The 17,011-nt window shown below is 38.5% G+C and overlaps 2 protein-coding genes across 2 annotated transcripts; one reads left to right on the top strand and one right to left on the bottom strand.

Moving 5' to 3' along the window:
* Window positions 1–1,792: 1,792 nt before the first annotated feature.
* Window positions 1,793–11,699, bottom strand: nefla (neurofilament light chain a). The gene is made up of 5 exons (XM_083563578.1): window positions 11,337–11,699; window positions 3,150–4,333; window positions 2,869–2,993; window positions 2,474–2,781; window positions 1,793–2,407 (listed from the first exon to the last, which is right to left on the bottom strand). Exons 1-5 carry the CDS (start codon window positions 11,359–11,361, stop codon window positions 1,998–2,000), a joined length of 2,052 nt encoding a protein of 683 aa, XP_083419704.1. The 5' UTR covers window positions 11,362–11,699; the 3' UTR covers window positions 1,793–1,997.
* pgam2 (phosphoglycerate mutase 2 (muscle)) lies at window positions 8,225–10,046 on the top strand. The gene is made up of 3 exons (XM_083563579.1): window positions 8,225–8,805; window positions 8,965–9,145; window positions 9,637–10,046. The coding sequence occupies exons 1-3, from the start codon at window positions 8,389–8,391 to the stop codon at window positions 9,804–9,806; spliced, it is 768 nt and encodes a 255-aa protein (XP_083419705.1). The 5' UTR covers window positions 8,225–8,388; the 3' UTR covers window positions 9,807–10,046.
* Window positions 11,700–17,011: the final 5,312 nt, after the last annotated feature.

Genomic DNA, 17,011 nt, shown 5'->3' with positions numbered 1-17,011 from the left:
AGAACTGGTCCAAAGTTCACTTCAGTGATGAAAGCAAGTTTAATTTATTTGGGTCCGATGGGAAACATTATGTTCGGCGACAAACTGGAGAAAGACTGAACCCAAAGTGTGTAAAGAAGTCAGTGAAAAGTGGAGAAGGAAGTGTGATGGTTTAAGGCATGTTTTCTGCAGCAGGAGTTGGGCCTCTTATACAGCTACATGGTAAATGCAAATGTTTATCAGAACCTTCTTTAACAGCATATGGTTCCTTCCCTGCCTTCATCACCCAATCAGCCCGCAGTGTTCATGCAGGACAACGCTCCATGTCACACAGCAAAACGGGTAAAGCAGTTCCTTGAAACTGAAAACACTGAAATAATGACATGGCCTGCCCAGAGTCCTGATCTCAACCCAATAGAGAACCTCTGGAAAATCCTTGGGGACAAAGTTATGGCCAAGAAACCCACTACAGTCACCGAACTGTGGAGGAGACTGGAAGAAGAGTGGACCAAAATCACACCAGAGCAGTGTGAGAGACTAGTGCTGTCCTGTGGCCGCAGATGTGCTGAAGTCATTCAGAGCAGAGGCCTGTACACTTCCTACTAATTGTTGACTGTTGTAACCTTCAGAAAATATTGTTGTAATCTTTTTCCATGCTACAGTCATTGTTGTTCTCTAATTTTGATCAGTGTGTTTTCTGCAAAATAACGGAAATGCCCTAGTTACTTTGTGGAAAAGGTGTTCTGGTAGTATGGTATAGACAGGGCAAAAACTCCTTCAACTGAAGATGACATTATTTGAGAATTGTTCGATTGTTTATAAATTGTTCTCTAATTTTGATCACCAGTGTGTGTGTGTGTATATATGTATATATATATATATATATATATATATATATATATATATATATATATATATATATATATATATATATATATATATATATATATATATATATATATGAAAGAGAGGATGTATATACAAAAAAATGCTTATGGCAGTAAACAGTAAACAGTATTTTATTTGATATAGTTATTTATACAGTATTTTATAGTTATACAGTATTTTATTTGATATTGTTTTTATACTTAATTTTTCAGTCTTTTTCTTTGTATTATTTTTCTCCCTATCCTATTCCCTCATGCCGGACCGTCGTAATGAACATTTCACTGCATGTCGTACCATGTATGTATGTGTATGTAACAAATAAAATTTGATTTGATTTGATTTTTAATCAACCTTAATAACATTTTTACAGTAGTGGGAAATTTTAACCAATGTTTCTTTTTTCCCACATGTCATGAAGTGAATTGAGCATAAGCAAATATATTTGTAAGTAAAAACACTGTGTGGTGCTGTTATAGTTTTATACACTTACCATCTTAAAGCAGATTATTTGTCTATAATAATGTCAACAAATATATTTAATACAGATGTCATCATTATTATCCATTTACAATTACATTAGATTTTAATATTAATTTACTTTACTGTTATTACTAAAATATAAGCAGCTATAAACATTTTATACTTTTACCAACTCTAGACTCTAGAGCTTGTTATTTTTACTAAGAAACCACAAAATTAAATTCTCCTGAAGACGTTTCTGTGATGGAAAATTGTGTGTAGTTTGAGTGTTTGTGTTTGTCAATTTATTCAATAATGAGCATATCACCAACATGCAATAATGAGAATAAAACCTTATAATTCTATTTTGCTTTTAGGATTTAAACAAAGACATTCAGTATGCACACAAACACATACACACACTCACACAGAAGGCTTTCTGTAAATGAAACAATGAGCCAGTCTGTAATATTAGCGGCATAGATTTTATTGCAGCAATACATCACTTTTTTCACATTTGTACTCTTTCATTCATAAATATAGTGCAGTTATTTGCTTTCAGAGCAGTTACAGCAGAATCTATAGGCAAGTTATCATTGCATTGCAATTTGGTGCCATTGTCAGAGAACTGAGGGTAAATGCGTGCAGTTTTTTCTACTGCCTGAGATATTTTACTTCTTTGCTTTGGGCTCTTCTTCCTTCTCTTTTTGCTTTTCCTCCTCTTTCTTTCCCTCTGCTTTAGCTGCATCATCTTCGTCTTTTGCTTTTGGTTTTTCTGCTTCTTTAGGTTTGGCTTTCTCTGGCTCCTCTTTGGCCTTTTCTTTAGCTGGTTCAGGTTTGGGCTCAGCATCCTTCTTAACTGGTTCAGCTGCCTTGCTATCCTCCTGATCTTTTCCTGAGTCTGTCTCAGCCTCTGCCTTATCATCCTCTTTATCCTCATCTTTTTCTGCCCCTTTTTCCTCATCACCTTCCTCCTCCTCCACCTTTGCAGTTTCTGCTTCTCCATCCTGCTCCTCACCCTCTTTAACTTCCTCTTCGTCGCCTTCCTTTTCTTCCTCTTTTGCAGCTTCCTCTTCTTCCTCTGCAAAACAAAATTAATGTATAAACAGATATTGACATCAGAAGAATGTCTAAATTGACAACTTACCTTCTTGTTTCTCCTCTGTCTCATCTTTCTCTTCATCCTCTTTCTTCTCCTCCTCCTCTTCTTCCTCCTCCTTCTGTTCCTCTTCCTCTTCTTCTGCTTCCTCCTCCTCTTCTTCTTCCTCCTTAGATGGTTCTGCAGAGAGGGTGGAGCTCATCATGCGAGAGCTGAGCAGATAGGGGGCAGCAGAGGTCATACTGGACTGGACAGAAAAGATGGGGCGTGAATATGAAGAAGCCATCGAGTAGGAACTGGTGAAACCTCCTGCCATGCCAGCACTGAGGCGGGATTCCTCACCCTCCAAGAGCTTTCTGTTAGGAGTGAGCATCATGAGAAAAAGCCATCAGTTTTCTCATCAAAAATAAAATATACTGTTTTCTGTCTGCTGTATTTCCTACCTGTATGCAGCTATTTCAATATCAAGCGCCATCTTGACATTCAGGAGATCTTGGTACTCTTTAAGGTACCGCGCCATTTCACCTTTAGTGGCTCTTAATTCATTGTCAAGCTCATTGATTGTGTCCTGTAAAGCATGTGAAGACAAATGATTATAATCATGATAATACAAAGTATTAATCAGTTTGCTGTAACATTTAAAAGTGTCTTAATTTTATGATATAAAAGTACTAATGTAGCTATACATTTACATTTAGTTTTCCCACTAATGATTTAGACTGACCTGCATGGCTGTGATTTCTGCGCCCTGCTTGTCCTCCACCTCTCTCAGTTGTTTTTCCAATGATTCATTAAGACTCTTGCAGGCATCTATTTCAAGGATGCGTGCCTGCAGCTGTCTCCGGAACTCGCCTGCTTCATCCTTGGATGTCCTCACTGCACTGGTGTGGTGGGCCACAGTCTCAGTCAGATGGCCCACTTTCCCACGGAACCAGTCTTCAGCAGCCTGCATATTGCGTGCTGCCAGCCTCTCGTACTGTGCCCGGATGTCACGCAGGGCACTCGACAGGTCTGGTTTGGCTGTCTCGGTTTCAATGGCTATCTGTGCACCATACTGAAGCTGTGCTTGCAGCTCTGAGATCTCTCCCTCATGGAGCTTCTTGAGGAAGGTCAGCTCATCCAGAAGGACACCCACCCTCTTCTCCAGTTCCATCTGGGTAAGAGCTCGATCATCCGCCTCTTTGCGTGCATCCATGAGCCTGGCCTCAGAGTTCTCTCGTTCCATCGCTTCCTCATCGTACTGCCTTTGCAGGGCCCGCAGAGTTTCTTCCAGGTGCTCCCTTCGGCTCATCGCAGCCTGCTTCTCCAGTTCAGCCTCATCAAATGCAGCTCGCAGAGCACGGGCTTCCTGATCATAGAGGGCACGCAGGCAGGATGGCTCACTGTGCCTCTGCCTCAGCAGAAGCAGCTCAGCCTCGAGGGCTCGGTTCTGCTGCTCAAGCTCATGGACACGTTCAATGAAGCCAGCAAAGCGATCATTGAGGTCCTGCAGCTGGGCTTTTTCCTGAGTGCGTACCGCTCTGAGCTCAGAGCTGACCTGCGATGCCTGGCTCAGGTCCAGCTCCATAGGTTGGGCAGCACCGCTCAGCAGCAAAGATGAGGAGGATATGCGCCCAGGGGAGCTGTAATGCAACCGAGCCGAGGATAGAGGAGATGAATGGCTGGAGTACACGGTGCGGGAGCGGGTCCGTGTCGCCACACGTGGAGGTGCACTTTCCACATACCAGCGTTTGTATGAGGAGGTGTAGTAAGGATCAAACCCGATGCCACTCATGGCTTCAAGAACAAGCAGCTCTGTCTCTTTCTTCCTCTCACAGCTAGCAGACTGAGACACTGCTGTCTCTGCTGCGGTCGCAGCTGCTTTTATAGCCAGGAAGAGCAGGTCTGACGCAATCGCTTTTTTACACTCTGACTAGGCAGATTTGATTGAAGCAGAGAGTGGGAGGAACAGAAAGGGGAAGAGAGGGAGAAAAAGAGAGGAGAGATGAAAAGAGTGGGAGGAAATTATAGCACTGTGGAAAAGAAAGGATGGTGCAAGGCAGTAAAAAGGTAACAATTATTATTATTATTATTATTATTATTATTATTATTATAATAATAATAATAATAATAATAATAATAATAATAATAATAATAATAATAATAATAATAATAATAATAATATTGTTGATGATGTTGTTTGCATAATACAATTTTATTTTGAATAGCACTGTTTAATTTGACTTAGTAGACTATATGGCTAAAAGTATGTGGATTCCTGACCATCACACCCATATTTGCACCCCATTACAGATTATGTTCCTGTTCTACATTTCATTGCTGTGGAAATTTGAACCCATTCAGCCACAAGATCATTAATGAGATTGAGCACTTATGTAGGGGCACAAAAGTCTGACACAATCAGTATTCTAAATCCAAGATGTTTAGTTGGGTTGAGGTAAGGTTTCTGTGCAGGTCACTCAAGTCCTTCCACACTAACATTGGTTAACCGTGTCTTCATTGACCTTGTTTTGTGCACAGGGTCAGTGTAATGATGGAACAGGCTTGGCCTAGTTCCCTTAGTTCCAGTGAAGGAAAATAGTAATGCTACAGCTTTCAAAGGTATTTTACATTGCTAATTGCTTGATTTCAAACTTTTGGTTTAGCAAGTAAAACAATTAATAAACAATCAAATAAGCAATAATATATAAACATTTATTTAAAAGGAAATATAGTTCTTTATTTGTTCTGCATGTTTATGAAACACTAAAATTAAGATAGTTATGGGTTCCTTGTGGAAGGAGCTTCCAAGTAGAAGCTCCTTCCACAAGTAACCCATAACTATCTTAATTTTAGTGTTAAGATAAAAATAAAAGATAGATAAGTATATGTATAAGATAGATATAAAAGGGTGTCCCTCATATTATTTCATAGTTTTCACCCTACTTTAATCGGACCTTCTCAGATGAAATTTTCTGAATATTAAAATCCCTAATTATATAATTATGGTATGTTTTTATATTAATGAGGAACTATGTGTACAGAAATCTACAGACACTGAAATAAAACATTCAACCCAGTAGCAAATGTCTGACACTGTTCACCTCATCTAACCAAAAATAAAACTTGTGAAAGCTATGAAAGCTTTTGAAAGTCTTCAAATTAAAATCATTTGTATGTCTTAAAGGTTTTTTTCTCTTCATGCCAAATTAGCTGTATATATGTGGACCGCACTGTACTTAATACTGTAATTAAATTTAAAGTTAAACTGCATTTGGATACTGAATTCACTTTATTCACTGGGATAGAACAAGCTTATGCAATCATTTTCTTCTAACGTGACACGTGACTGCCCCTGCTGGTTATCTTAAGTAACGCATCCAAAGATTTCTTCAGGGAATTAACCAGAGATGTAGATGTGGTTTGTCATGTGCATGTGCAGCCTGCTGGCTCCCCATTTTTAATTTTCTGCTACACTGCTGAGTTCACTCTAGAGGTTTGTCTAATAATAATGTTGCACTATTAAAAAAAATTATGTACTTTATCATTCACTATCTATCCTACTAAAGAATAATAAAGTGTTATATTGAGGCCCACAAACTCCTACTTATCTTGAGGCCAACACACTTCTTTGTTTTAGTTTATATATACCTTTATATATATATCCTTTGATTCCCATTATGAGGCGAACAGACCAACAGATAAATCATATATATATATATATATATATATATATATATATATATATATATATATATATATATATATATATATATATATATATATATATATATATATGTGTGTGTGTTTTTATAACAGGCACCTGCGCTTTCCAGATTTTTAAATCACTAGTGACATTGCATTGTATTTTATTCTAGCATTTTATTTACATGATTCTTGTACTGCAGTCATCATGTAAACTTAAGTGAAGGATGGCTAAAAAGCATATCAAAGCTGAAGAAAAAGTGAATGTGATTGTGACTGATTGACTGCTGACTTAACAAGAAACTTTGTAGAAAAAAAAGAATGTTTTTCCTGAAATATAGGTCTCATACATTGGTTCTGGAGAGAAGATCCTAAAAAATTGAAAAACACAAATGTCCACAAGGGAATGTGCCAGAGTATGGCGGCTTCTAGCTACATTTATAATTTTTTTTTTATGTTAACAATTTTTTACTTCCAAGCTGTGATTGATATTTACTAGGCAGCATTACATAGAGAATGTGCTACACCACTGCTTGTTGAGATGTATTCTACACTGACCAGGCATAACATTATGACCAGTGAAGTGAATAACACTGATTGCCCCTTCATAATGGCACCTGATAGTGGGTGTTATATATTAGGCAACAAGTGAACATTTTGTCCTCAAAGTTGATGTGTTAGAAGCAGGAAAAATGGGCAATGTTTTGAGTAAGTTTGATAAAAGCCAAACTGTGATGGCTAGACGACTGAGTCAGAGCATCTCCAAAGCTGCAGCTCTTGTGGGATGCTCCTGGTCTGCAGTGGTCAGCATCTATCAAAAGTGGTCCAAGGAAGAGGCAGTGGGGAACCAGCGACAGGGTCATGAGCGGCCGAGGCCCATTGATGCATGTGGGGACTGAAGGCTGTACCGTGTAGTCCAATCCAACAGACGAGCTCCTGTAGCTTAAATTGCTTAAGATATTAATGGTGTTAATGCTCGACAGGTCAGGACTGTTTTTACATCAAAAGGAGGACCAACACAATATTAGGCAGGTGGTCATAATGTTATGCCTGTTCGGAGGACTTAAATTTATGCATGGTCGGTGTGCATAGTGAGGAGTATTAGGGAAATTGATTATCAGTATAAATGAAAAGGACATTTCTTAATTAAGTACATACACAAAAGCAGCAGTTTTACAAAGTGACATCTCATGAAATAAATAGTATGTACCCAATGACCCATAATGGTTCTATGTTCTAAATCTTTGGTTGTCTATGTTTTTTCTCTTTAGGTTAGTGAGTGTGGCCACATAGTGTACAGCTGACAACGTTGAAATACACTTTTCCAAAGAAATAATGCTACAAGTATTATAATGCCATTAAATGGCTGTTCAAACATTTTTGTTCTGTATATAATTGTTATACCACCTCTCAGTCATTTTACATGAATTTTGCCATATACCATATACGAAAACCTGAAAGCACCCCTACTCAAGAACCTCATCACAATATACTGTATTTTGTGGCTGTTGCTTTTGTGGTTGTTGCTTAATGCCAAAGCAAGCCTTAACTATTTTGTACTAAAGTCACGCACTAAACCTAAATGTGCTTATCCTAATGCATTGACGCATATATATTCATTAAGTTTTGTGAAAAGAGGGAATTAGTGGTCTGCAAACAAAACAAGAGCTATCGTCTTACCTTCTGAATCAATAAGTAGCTTTTATTTTTGCAGTGATTCTAGAAATTCTTCCATACTATGCTGATTTTTGAACATTATGCCTTGCATGGTTTCACATTTGTTTTTGTCATACTAATTGTGAAATTGCAGATTTTTTTCAGATTATGTTATAGTGGATTGAACTCATTAGGTTAGTTCATTCTGCAGAGTCTTTCAAAATCTTAAAGAGTCTCTTAAATCAGTACTGGTTACTTTATCCAGAAGTCTAATGAGTCTATCTCTGATATCTGCACTTTTATTCCACAGCTCTCAGTTTAAAAGTCATGTTGCTATTTTGAATCTATAGATCAACTTTGCCCTTAGAGCCAGCTGACAAACCACCCACCTTCAAATGGCCCAATATGACTAGCTAAGCCAGGCCGTCTGTCTAGAGGTTCTGCTGTTTCCATTGGTTTAGAGCAAGTGATCTCCGGAATCCACACAGCTTCACATTCCAAAATGCTATAAAAAGAGCAAAGGCTCCTAAGCTCACTGTCACAGTGTGTCTGTGTGTGCACGCAAAAGCAAGGAAGGCTGTGTCTTTCAGGTTTGGTCAAGTGTATATCTAAACAAACTCATCATGACTGCAGTCTATCGTTTGGTCATCGTGCGTCATGGAGAGAGTAGCTGGAACCAGGAGAACCGTTTCTGTGGTTGGTTTGATGCAGATCTCAGTGAGAAAGGAGTGGAGGAAGCCAAGCGTGGTGCTATTGCCATCAAGGATGCAGGCCTGAAGTTTGACATATGCTATACCTCCGTGCTGAAGCGTGCTATCAAGACCTTGTGGACCATCATGGAAGGCACAGACCAGATGTGGCTGCCTGTTGTACGAACATGGCGCCTAAATGAGCGCCACTATGGTGGACTGACCGGCCTAAACAAGGCTGAGACGGCTGCCAAACATGGAGAGGAGCAAGTAAAGATCTGGAGACGCTCATTCGACATCCCACCTCCACCCATGGATAAAGACCATCCCTACAACAAAATCATCAGTGAGGTGGGACTTTGATTTTAATTCCTAGACCTTGAAAGTGCAACTTAGTTATAATACACATAATGGAGAAATTGCCTATACATTATAAATATTTATACAACTTCTTTTGTTAGGACTGTATCATGCATCTTGATGCCAGATATGTTAATTTTCTTCCACCAGTCTAGGCGATATAAAGGTCTGAAGGAGGGCGAGCTGCCCACCTGCGAGAGTTTGAAAGACACCATTGCACGTGCCCTGCCCTTCTGGAATGAGGTCATTGTACCTGAAATCAAAGCCGGCAAAAACGTACTTATTGCAGCTCACGGAAACAGTTTGCGTGGTATTGTCAAGCACTTAGAGGGTGAGTTTCACATGATGTTTCTCTGAACACACACAGGACAGACTGCAACTCTCCACAAGGCTTTCACATTCCCGATGATCCTACAGCTAATAATAGTCCACACTCACACACAGAGGAAAAGGCCACAAGCTAGATTCTTGTTACAGCTGCGACCTTTCTGCAGGAAGGTCTTACATTCTCAATCAGCTGAGCTTCATTTAGTCATTCCTAATGGAAACGTCTTTACTAATGCTACTTTGTAGCCAAGCCTGTTGCAAGTTAGGGTATTTATTATATAGTTCTAATTTATGAAAGGTAAATCGCAGTGTAACTGTCCAGAAAATAACAAGAGCTGTGCATGTATTGTCACATGTTAGAGATTATATTCAACTGTTAAATACAGTTAAGTCTATCTAAAACAAACTGTGCTTTTTTGACTTCCTTTGATCTCAGACCATCGATGCACACTTGTTGTCATTTTTAAATGTCTCTCTCTGTCTCCTGCTCTCCAGGCATGTCTGATGCCGCCATCATGGAGCTTAACTTGCCCACTGGCATTCCCATTGTCTATGAGCTGGACAGTGACCTGAAGCCTGTGAAGCCCATGCAGTTCCTTGGGGATGAAGAGACTGTCCGTAAGGCCATGGAAGCTGTAGCTGCCCAGGGCAAAGTAAAGAAGTAAAACCAGACAAGGTTGCAAAGACTGAACCTACTCAAGACTTCCCCTTCTCAGCTGATACTACTCATCATGCTCAACTCAACTAAACATCATTCCACCATCGGAGAACACTCAAACTCCTTTAGGGGTTCATAGTAGTGGTTCTCATTGGGTTCTTCAGCAGACCTTATTAAAACTTTTTTTTTTTAAACATTGTCCTCACATTTTCCCCACTTTATCTAAATAAAATCACCATTTTGTGTACTTTCTTGTTTGAGTCATTCCTCCCTCCTCTCTGTCTCCTCTCAGTTCTCCTCCAACTTGGCATTATTTCAGCATTTTCAGCAGAGCAGCGCAGTGCAGTGCAGTGCAGTGTAAGCTAAGAGCTCAGAGTTTGGCATGGGGAGGTCGTAGGGTTTGGTCTGGCCGCCGTCCCGTCTCACAGTGCTGCAGTGACGCCTGCATCCCTCTAATACATTTTTCTATCAGACCATCCTGAAACCAAGCTGGCAAACCACCAACACCACAATTACAGGCAGATTGTTCTATAGGGTTCTACAGTGACAACAATTAAATAGAACATATATATGTGTGTGTGTGTGTGTGTGTGTGTGTGTGTGTGTGTGTGTGTGTGTGTGTGTGTGTGTGTGTGTGTGTGTGTGTAATATGTATCATCAGAAAGACTGTTAGAACCAAACATTAGGCATTAAACACTGTGCATAAGCCCAGCTGCAGGATCACTTTAGTGCCATATACATTATGTAGTGATGCTTATTTATAGCTCTTAATGATAGTTTTGTAAAAAACTATTAATAGTTTGCACACACATTGATAGGAACCCACAACAATGTTCAACAGTAGAAAACTATAAGCCTTAAAATATGTACTAATAAACAAAATAATGCCCAACCCAAAACTGTTCTTGCTAAACACCTTGAAAAATTAACAGATGACTGAAATAGTTCATAATCTCATATAAACAGTATATATATAGTATATATATATATATATATATATAATGGATATAAAAAAAATACTACATACCCTTATAAAATTTTTTTTCCATTCCACGATTTTGATTATTCTTTTCTGAAGCCAAGCCATCAAGCCATGATGATTTTGATGTGCACATTGGGTCACCATCATTTTGACATGTGAAATTCCTCTTTATTTTCAGATTTTTGACAAGGACAGAAGGCTTTGTGCCAAAACCGTTTGTTATATGGAGCTATACTTTTTGCCAGCTATCTTGATTAGAGCCACAGGCCCAACTGAAAGGAAGCAGCCCCAAAACATAATGCTAGCCCCACCGTGCGTCACTGTCAGTATAGTGTTCTTCTGATAATGCTCTGTATTTCTATTCTGTATTACTTTTGTCTCGTCAGACCATAACTTTCCCGCTTCGGTTGAGGTGACTAAATAAATTTTTTAGCATAATTCAGACGGCTCGCATTTTTTTTTTTTTAAGAAACGGCTTCCATCTTACCACCCTACCCCACAGCCCAGACTTGTGCAGAATACAGATGGCAGTCATGTGCAAAGAGTGACCAGTACCTGTCAGAAAATAATGTAGTTCCATTAGTGTTGCTCTTGGCCACTTGGCAGCATCCGTGATAAGTTTTCTTCTTGTCCTCTCATCAACTTTAAAGGGTTTTTGGAGGGCCCCATTTCCTCTGCTTATTGATGATGGTTTTGACAGTGTTCCAAAGGTACATTCAGTGCCTTTAATATTCTTTTATCTCGCTCTCCTAATTGGTACCTTTTAACACTTAAGTCTCTCAGTTTCCTTGCCAACTCTTTGTAGCCCATGGCTCTTATTAGAATGCAACCCCAAACATTCAAGCAACAGCTGAATTTTATCTGGTTTTAATCAGAATCACTTTAATTGATGGCAGGTGATTGTCATTTACCTACATTCCTGATTTAATGAACGTTTTTCGTTTTTTTTTTTGTTTAGTTTTTTATGTTCCCAACTATTAAACTTTTCTTTTTTTCTGTATTTTGTTTGTTGGGAAATCACTTTAAAGATGTAACAATTTCAACAATTAAACAATGTATCATTTATATTGTTGTTTCTGTGTTTATATTTTTAAATCCTACAGTTTCTCAATAGTGTGTAGACATTTTATATCCACTGCACTTGCTAGACTTAATAGAGCAACACAGGAATGTCAAATAAAATATTTAATTCACTACAACACTGCCATCTGGTGCTCATCTGGAGTTTTACCCCGACAGTAGAACTAGACAAGTTTTTAGACCAGGCAGCTGAGAGTAAATTTATAACATGAAATCACCTTGGGAAATTATGCCTTTTTGGGGACATTATGCAATTTTATTAAATATTAAAAAAGACACTGAATATAGCTTCAATATCTAATCTTTTTTTTTTTTACAGTGGTGCAAGTAAGGATGTCACAAATGTACACAACTAGAACTTCTGCTAAACATGTAATAGTACAACTGTATCAAATAGAAATATATTGTATACATACACCCATGCACTGACAAGTGAAGGGAAAACACTAATTATCTCATTACAGTGTCACCTGCCAAGACGTAGGATATATAAGGCAGCAAGGGAACAGCTAATTCTTGAAGATGTTAGGTTAAAAGCAAGAATAATGAGCAAGTGTAAGAATCTAAGTGATTTTGGAACAACCTTCAATGCTTGAATGACTGGGTCGGAGTATCTCCAAAAAGCAGAGATATGAAAAATTACCTGAAAATCATACTTAAGTAAAAGTATATATACCTTACTGCAAAACTTACTCCACTACAAGCTCAAAGTCACCAATTCCAATATGACTTGAGTAAAGTCATGTGGTATCTAATTTGAACAGTACTTGAGTATTTTACTTATATTGAAAGTAAGCAAAGATGCACTAGTCATCAACACCAAGACACATGTTAGTGAAAAATTTTTGATTTGTGGGGCTTTATTTCTGAAAATACAAATTCTACACCTGATTATTGCATTAACAGGGATCAAGACAACAGCCTCTTTAACATGCCAGAATGAAGCAAAGATCAAACAAGTAGGTCAAAAGAAAAAAACAAAGTAGTAAAGTAATCTTTCAAAGATGCATCTTTAATTAACAAATAAAAAGAACCGTTAGTATTCAATGGACAAATAAAATTAAAGTAACATTTTATTAATATGCCATGGCAGATATGAAAAATGTTATTGTAATGATCATTGTCATTTAAATTATATTGGACTGAAAAGTACATATATTGAATAATAAATGTATAATTACATTTATAATTATATTTTTGCTACTAAGTAAAACTAGGAAAAAATACTGAAGTACATTTATTCAAATACTTTACACCACTGCTAAAAGGACAGGACAATGCAGCCTGCCAAAATGCAAAAATTGTATAGGAATGGTTTGGGGAAACATGGCAAAGGATTCAAGGTGTTCACTATAGGCATCCAAATGTGTCCATAGAGGAATCACATCGCAACTTACAGGTCTTAATGTATTAGAGCATATTTTTCCAACATCATGATGTCAGATAACACAAGTCTTGTGGAGTCAGTGCCTCAATGGGTCAGAGCTGTTTTAATGGCACAAAGAAGTTCCACACTGGTCATGTTCTGTGAAATCTGTTTTTCAGCTGCCATTTTTATAAAATGTAAAAATATAAATATAGAATAAAATCCTATGAAATAAATGATTCATGTAAAATAATGCAAGTAAAAATATAATATGCATAATGCAAGTATGCTGTGCAAATTAATTGAGTCCAGACTTTTAATTGATGTAAGTTACTATACATGAAATACAGAAAAGATCAGGGAGAAAAACTTTGCACAGTGGTATAATAATCATACGGGCTTAAAACAGACCACTCGGAAATTAGAACGTAAATGCCGTCAAACAAAATTAACAGTATTTCAAATAGCATGGAAGGAGCACCTCCTAAATTATAGAATATCTCTTAGTGCTGCTAGATCAGCATATTTCTCCACCCTCATAGACAATAACAAGCATAATCCTAGATTTTTATTTAGCAGGAAATAAAAGCACTGCACTCACAAGCACACCATCATTAGCTAGTAAGGATTTCATGAACTTTTTTAATAATAAAGTTGAAAACATCTGCCAAGAAATCCAGACGGGTAATATAAATCCTAATTATTTTACAAGTAACCCTGTAGACAGCAGTGTAATTATAACAGACAATCAATTACAAAGCTTCACTCCTATTCATGAGAATGACTTAATTTCATTAATTTCCTCATTAAAATCATCAACCTGCATTCTCGATCCCTTGCCTACAAGTTTCTTTAAACAGATAGCTCCAGAGGTAATTGAACCTGTTTTAAAAAATAATAAACTCTTCCACTAGTACTGGTTATGTACCAAAATCCTTCAATCTGGCAGTTATCCACCCCCTTATTAAGAAACCCAACCTTGACCCATGTCAGCTGTCCAACTACAGGCCAATATCAAACCTCCCCTTTATACCCAAAATTAGCACAGCAGTTATGCTCACACCTACTTATGAATAACATTTTTTAAATGAATCAGTCAGGATTTCGGCCTCATCATAGCACATAGACGGCGCAAGTTAAGGTGGTAAATGACCTGTTATTGGCCTCTGATCAGGGTTTTGTCTCTTTACTTGTTTTGCTCAACCTTAGTGCAGCTTTTGACACCATTGATCACACTATACAGTTTGCTAGACTTGAGAAAGTTGTTGGAATAAAGGGAACAGCTCTCTCTTGGCTCAGGTCTTATTTGACTGATCACTATCAGTTTGTTGATGTAAATGGTGAGTTCTTCACACTCTCTGAGGTAAAGTTTGGTGTTCCTCAAGGATCTGTCTTAGGCCCATTGCTTTTCTCTTTATATATGCTGCCTCTTGGTAAAATTATACATACACATGGTATTTGCTTCCATTGCTCTGCTGATGATACACAGCTGTATATTTCAGCAAAGCCAGATGAGAGCGATCAGCTTAACAATGTTGAGAAGTGTGTAAAGGACATCAGACAGTGGATGCTTGATAACTTTCTTCTGCTCAAATCAGATAAAACGGAAGACGGACCACACCAGAAGCAAACTTTCCAATTACGTAGCATCTCTGGATGGTGTTTCTGTTTCAGCGTGTACGGCTGTCAAAGACCTTGGTGTTATTATTGACCCTAGTCTTTCCTTTGAGGCTCACATGAATAATAACACCAAGATCGCCTTCTTTCACCTTCTTTCTTTCATAGAAATATCAGAATCAGAATCAGAATCAGGTTTATTGGCCAAGTGTGTTGACACACACAAGGAATTTGGTTCCAGCTGTTAGTGACTCTCAAAAGTACAGACATAAATTAAACCTATACAAGACAAAACAGACAAGACAAGACAAGAACAGACTATACAAGACAATACAGACAATGTGAGACAGTATAGACAGTGTGGTTATTAAATAGGGATACAGATCAGTAATGTACATAAAGTGTGAGAGTGCAGGGTAGTGCAAATGACAGTATTGTGTGTCAGGTATGATAGAGAGTTTACTATAAAACTTTGTACAGTAAATAGCAGCCATAGTGTGTGCAACATATACAGATAATATGATGACTGACAGTTCTGTGCAGTACTTATAGATATGAGCAGGGAATATAATTATGGTCAGTTGTTAGTGAGGGTGATTGCTTGGGGAAAGAAACTGTTCCTGTGTCTGGCAGTTTTAGTGAGCAAAGTTCTGTAGCGCCTGCCAGAAGGGAGGAGCTGGAAGATGTTGTGACCAGGGTGTGAAGGGTCATTAATGATTTTTTCTGCCCGGTTTCTGGTTCTTGTTTGGTACAAGTCCTGGAGAGTGGGCAGAGGAACACCAATGATTTTTTCTGCTGTTTTAACAGTTTTCTGCAGTCTGTTTCTGTCCTGTTTTGTTGCTGCTCCAAACCAGATGGTGATTGATGAGCACAGGACAGATTCAATGACTGCAGTGTAGAACTGCATCAACAGCTTCTGTGGCAGACTGTACTTCCTTAACTGGCGTAGAAAGTACATCCTCTGCTGGGCCTTTTTCAGAATCGAGTTTATGTTGCATTCCCATTTCAGGTCTTGGGAAATGGTAGTGCCCAGAAACTTGAAGTTCTCCACAGATGACACAGGGATGTTGGATATTGTGAGGGGAAGTGGTGTTGAAGGGTGTTTCCTAAAGTCCACTATCATCTCCACAGTTTTGAGTGTGTTTAGCTCAAGGTTGTTCTGACTGCACCATAACACCAACTGCTTCACCTCCTGCTCATATGCAGACTCGTCACCATCTTGGATGAGTCCGATGAGCGTGATGTCATCTGCAATGATGTCATTACAGGATGCAGAAAAACTAGTTCATGATTTTGTTACATCTAGATTAGACTAGTGTCTGACTAGCTTTACTGTCTGGATGTGCGAGTAAGTGCATACATAAGCTTCAGTTAGTTCAGAATGCAGCAGCACGAGTCCTCACTAGATCTAGGAAATATGACCACATCACCCCTGTTTTAATCAGTCTACACTGGCTCCTAATCAAATCTCACATTGATTATAAAATACTACTACTGACGTATAAAGCACTTAACGGCCTCTCGCACCGCAGTATCTGAGTGAACTTCTTTACCAGTATGATCCTCCACGCCTACTTAGATCAAAAGGTGCAGGCTATCTGTTGGTTCCTCAAATAATGAAGACTACAGCAGGGGCAGATCTTTCTCTTATAAAGCCCCACAGTTATGGAACAGCCTTCCAATCAGTGCTCGGGACTCAGACACAGTCTCAGAGTTCAAGTCGAGGTTGAAAACATATTTATTTAGTCAAGCCTTTAATCAGTAGATTTTTCTTAGGTAAAGGCTCAGATCTGGAGGCAACATGGATATAGAGCGTTTGGTGAACTGGGATATTTGTATGCTGTCGTCCCCTCACATTCACACTTTCACTCAGGTTCGTTGATGGTGGTGTGGTGGGTCGTCTCTTATCCCAGAGATCCCTCATGTCTGTGTTACCTTCTTGTTTAGTTATGCTGCCATAGCTAGTCTTGCCGGAGTCCAAACTGCACAGTGATATTAACTTTCATATAACAATAGGGACAGTTAATAATCTATATACTTCTCTTCCTGTCACCCTCTTCTCTCTCTCTCTATTTCTCTCTCTCTCTCTCTCACTCTCTCTCTCGGTCGAGTTAAACATGCTCCTGAGGCTCCAGTGACCACTGTTCCTGCCCCTCTCCCCTCCGTG

This window comes from Silurus aristotelis, assembly GCF_946808225.1.
Source record: "Silurus aristotelis genome assembly, chromosome: 16".
Taxonomy (NCBI): Eukaryota; Metazoa; Chordata; class Actinopteri; order Siluriformes; family Siluridae; genus Silurus; species Silurus aristotelis.
Note: the sequence above shows the minus strand (reverse complement) of the source record. Positions and strands in the feature narration are given on the sequence as shown.

Excerpts from the sequence above, each read along its gene's own strand:
- pgam2 (XM_083563579.1), top strand. The coding sequence starts at position 8,389 with ATGACTGCAGTCTATCGTTTGGTCATCGTGCGTCATGGAGAGAGTAGC. Across the intron at positions 8,806-8,964 it reads ACAACAAAATCATCAGTGAG|TCTAGGCGATATAAAGGTCT; the intron begins GTGGGACTTTGA and ends TTCTTCCACCAG. Across the intron at positions 9,146-9,636 it reads TATTGTCAAGCACTTAGAGG|GCATGTCTGATGCCGCCATC; the intron begins GTGAGTTTCACA and ends CCTGCTCTCCAG.
- nefla (XM_083563578.1), bottom strand. The coding sequence starts at position 11,361 with ATGGAACTACATTATTTTCTGACAG. Across the intron at positions 4,334-11,336 it reads ACTACATTATTTTCTGACAG|AGTGTAAAAAAGCGATTGCG; the intron begins GTACTGGTCACT and ends CTGCCTAGTCAG. Across the intron at positions 2,994-3,149 it reads CAGAAATCACAGCCATGCAG|GACACAATCAATGAGCTTGA; the intron begins GTCAGTCTAAAT and ends CATGCTTTACAG.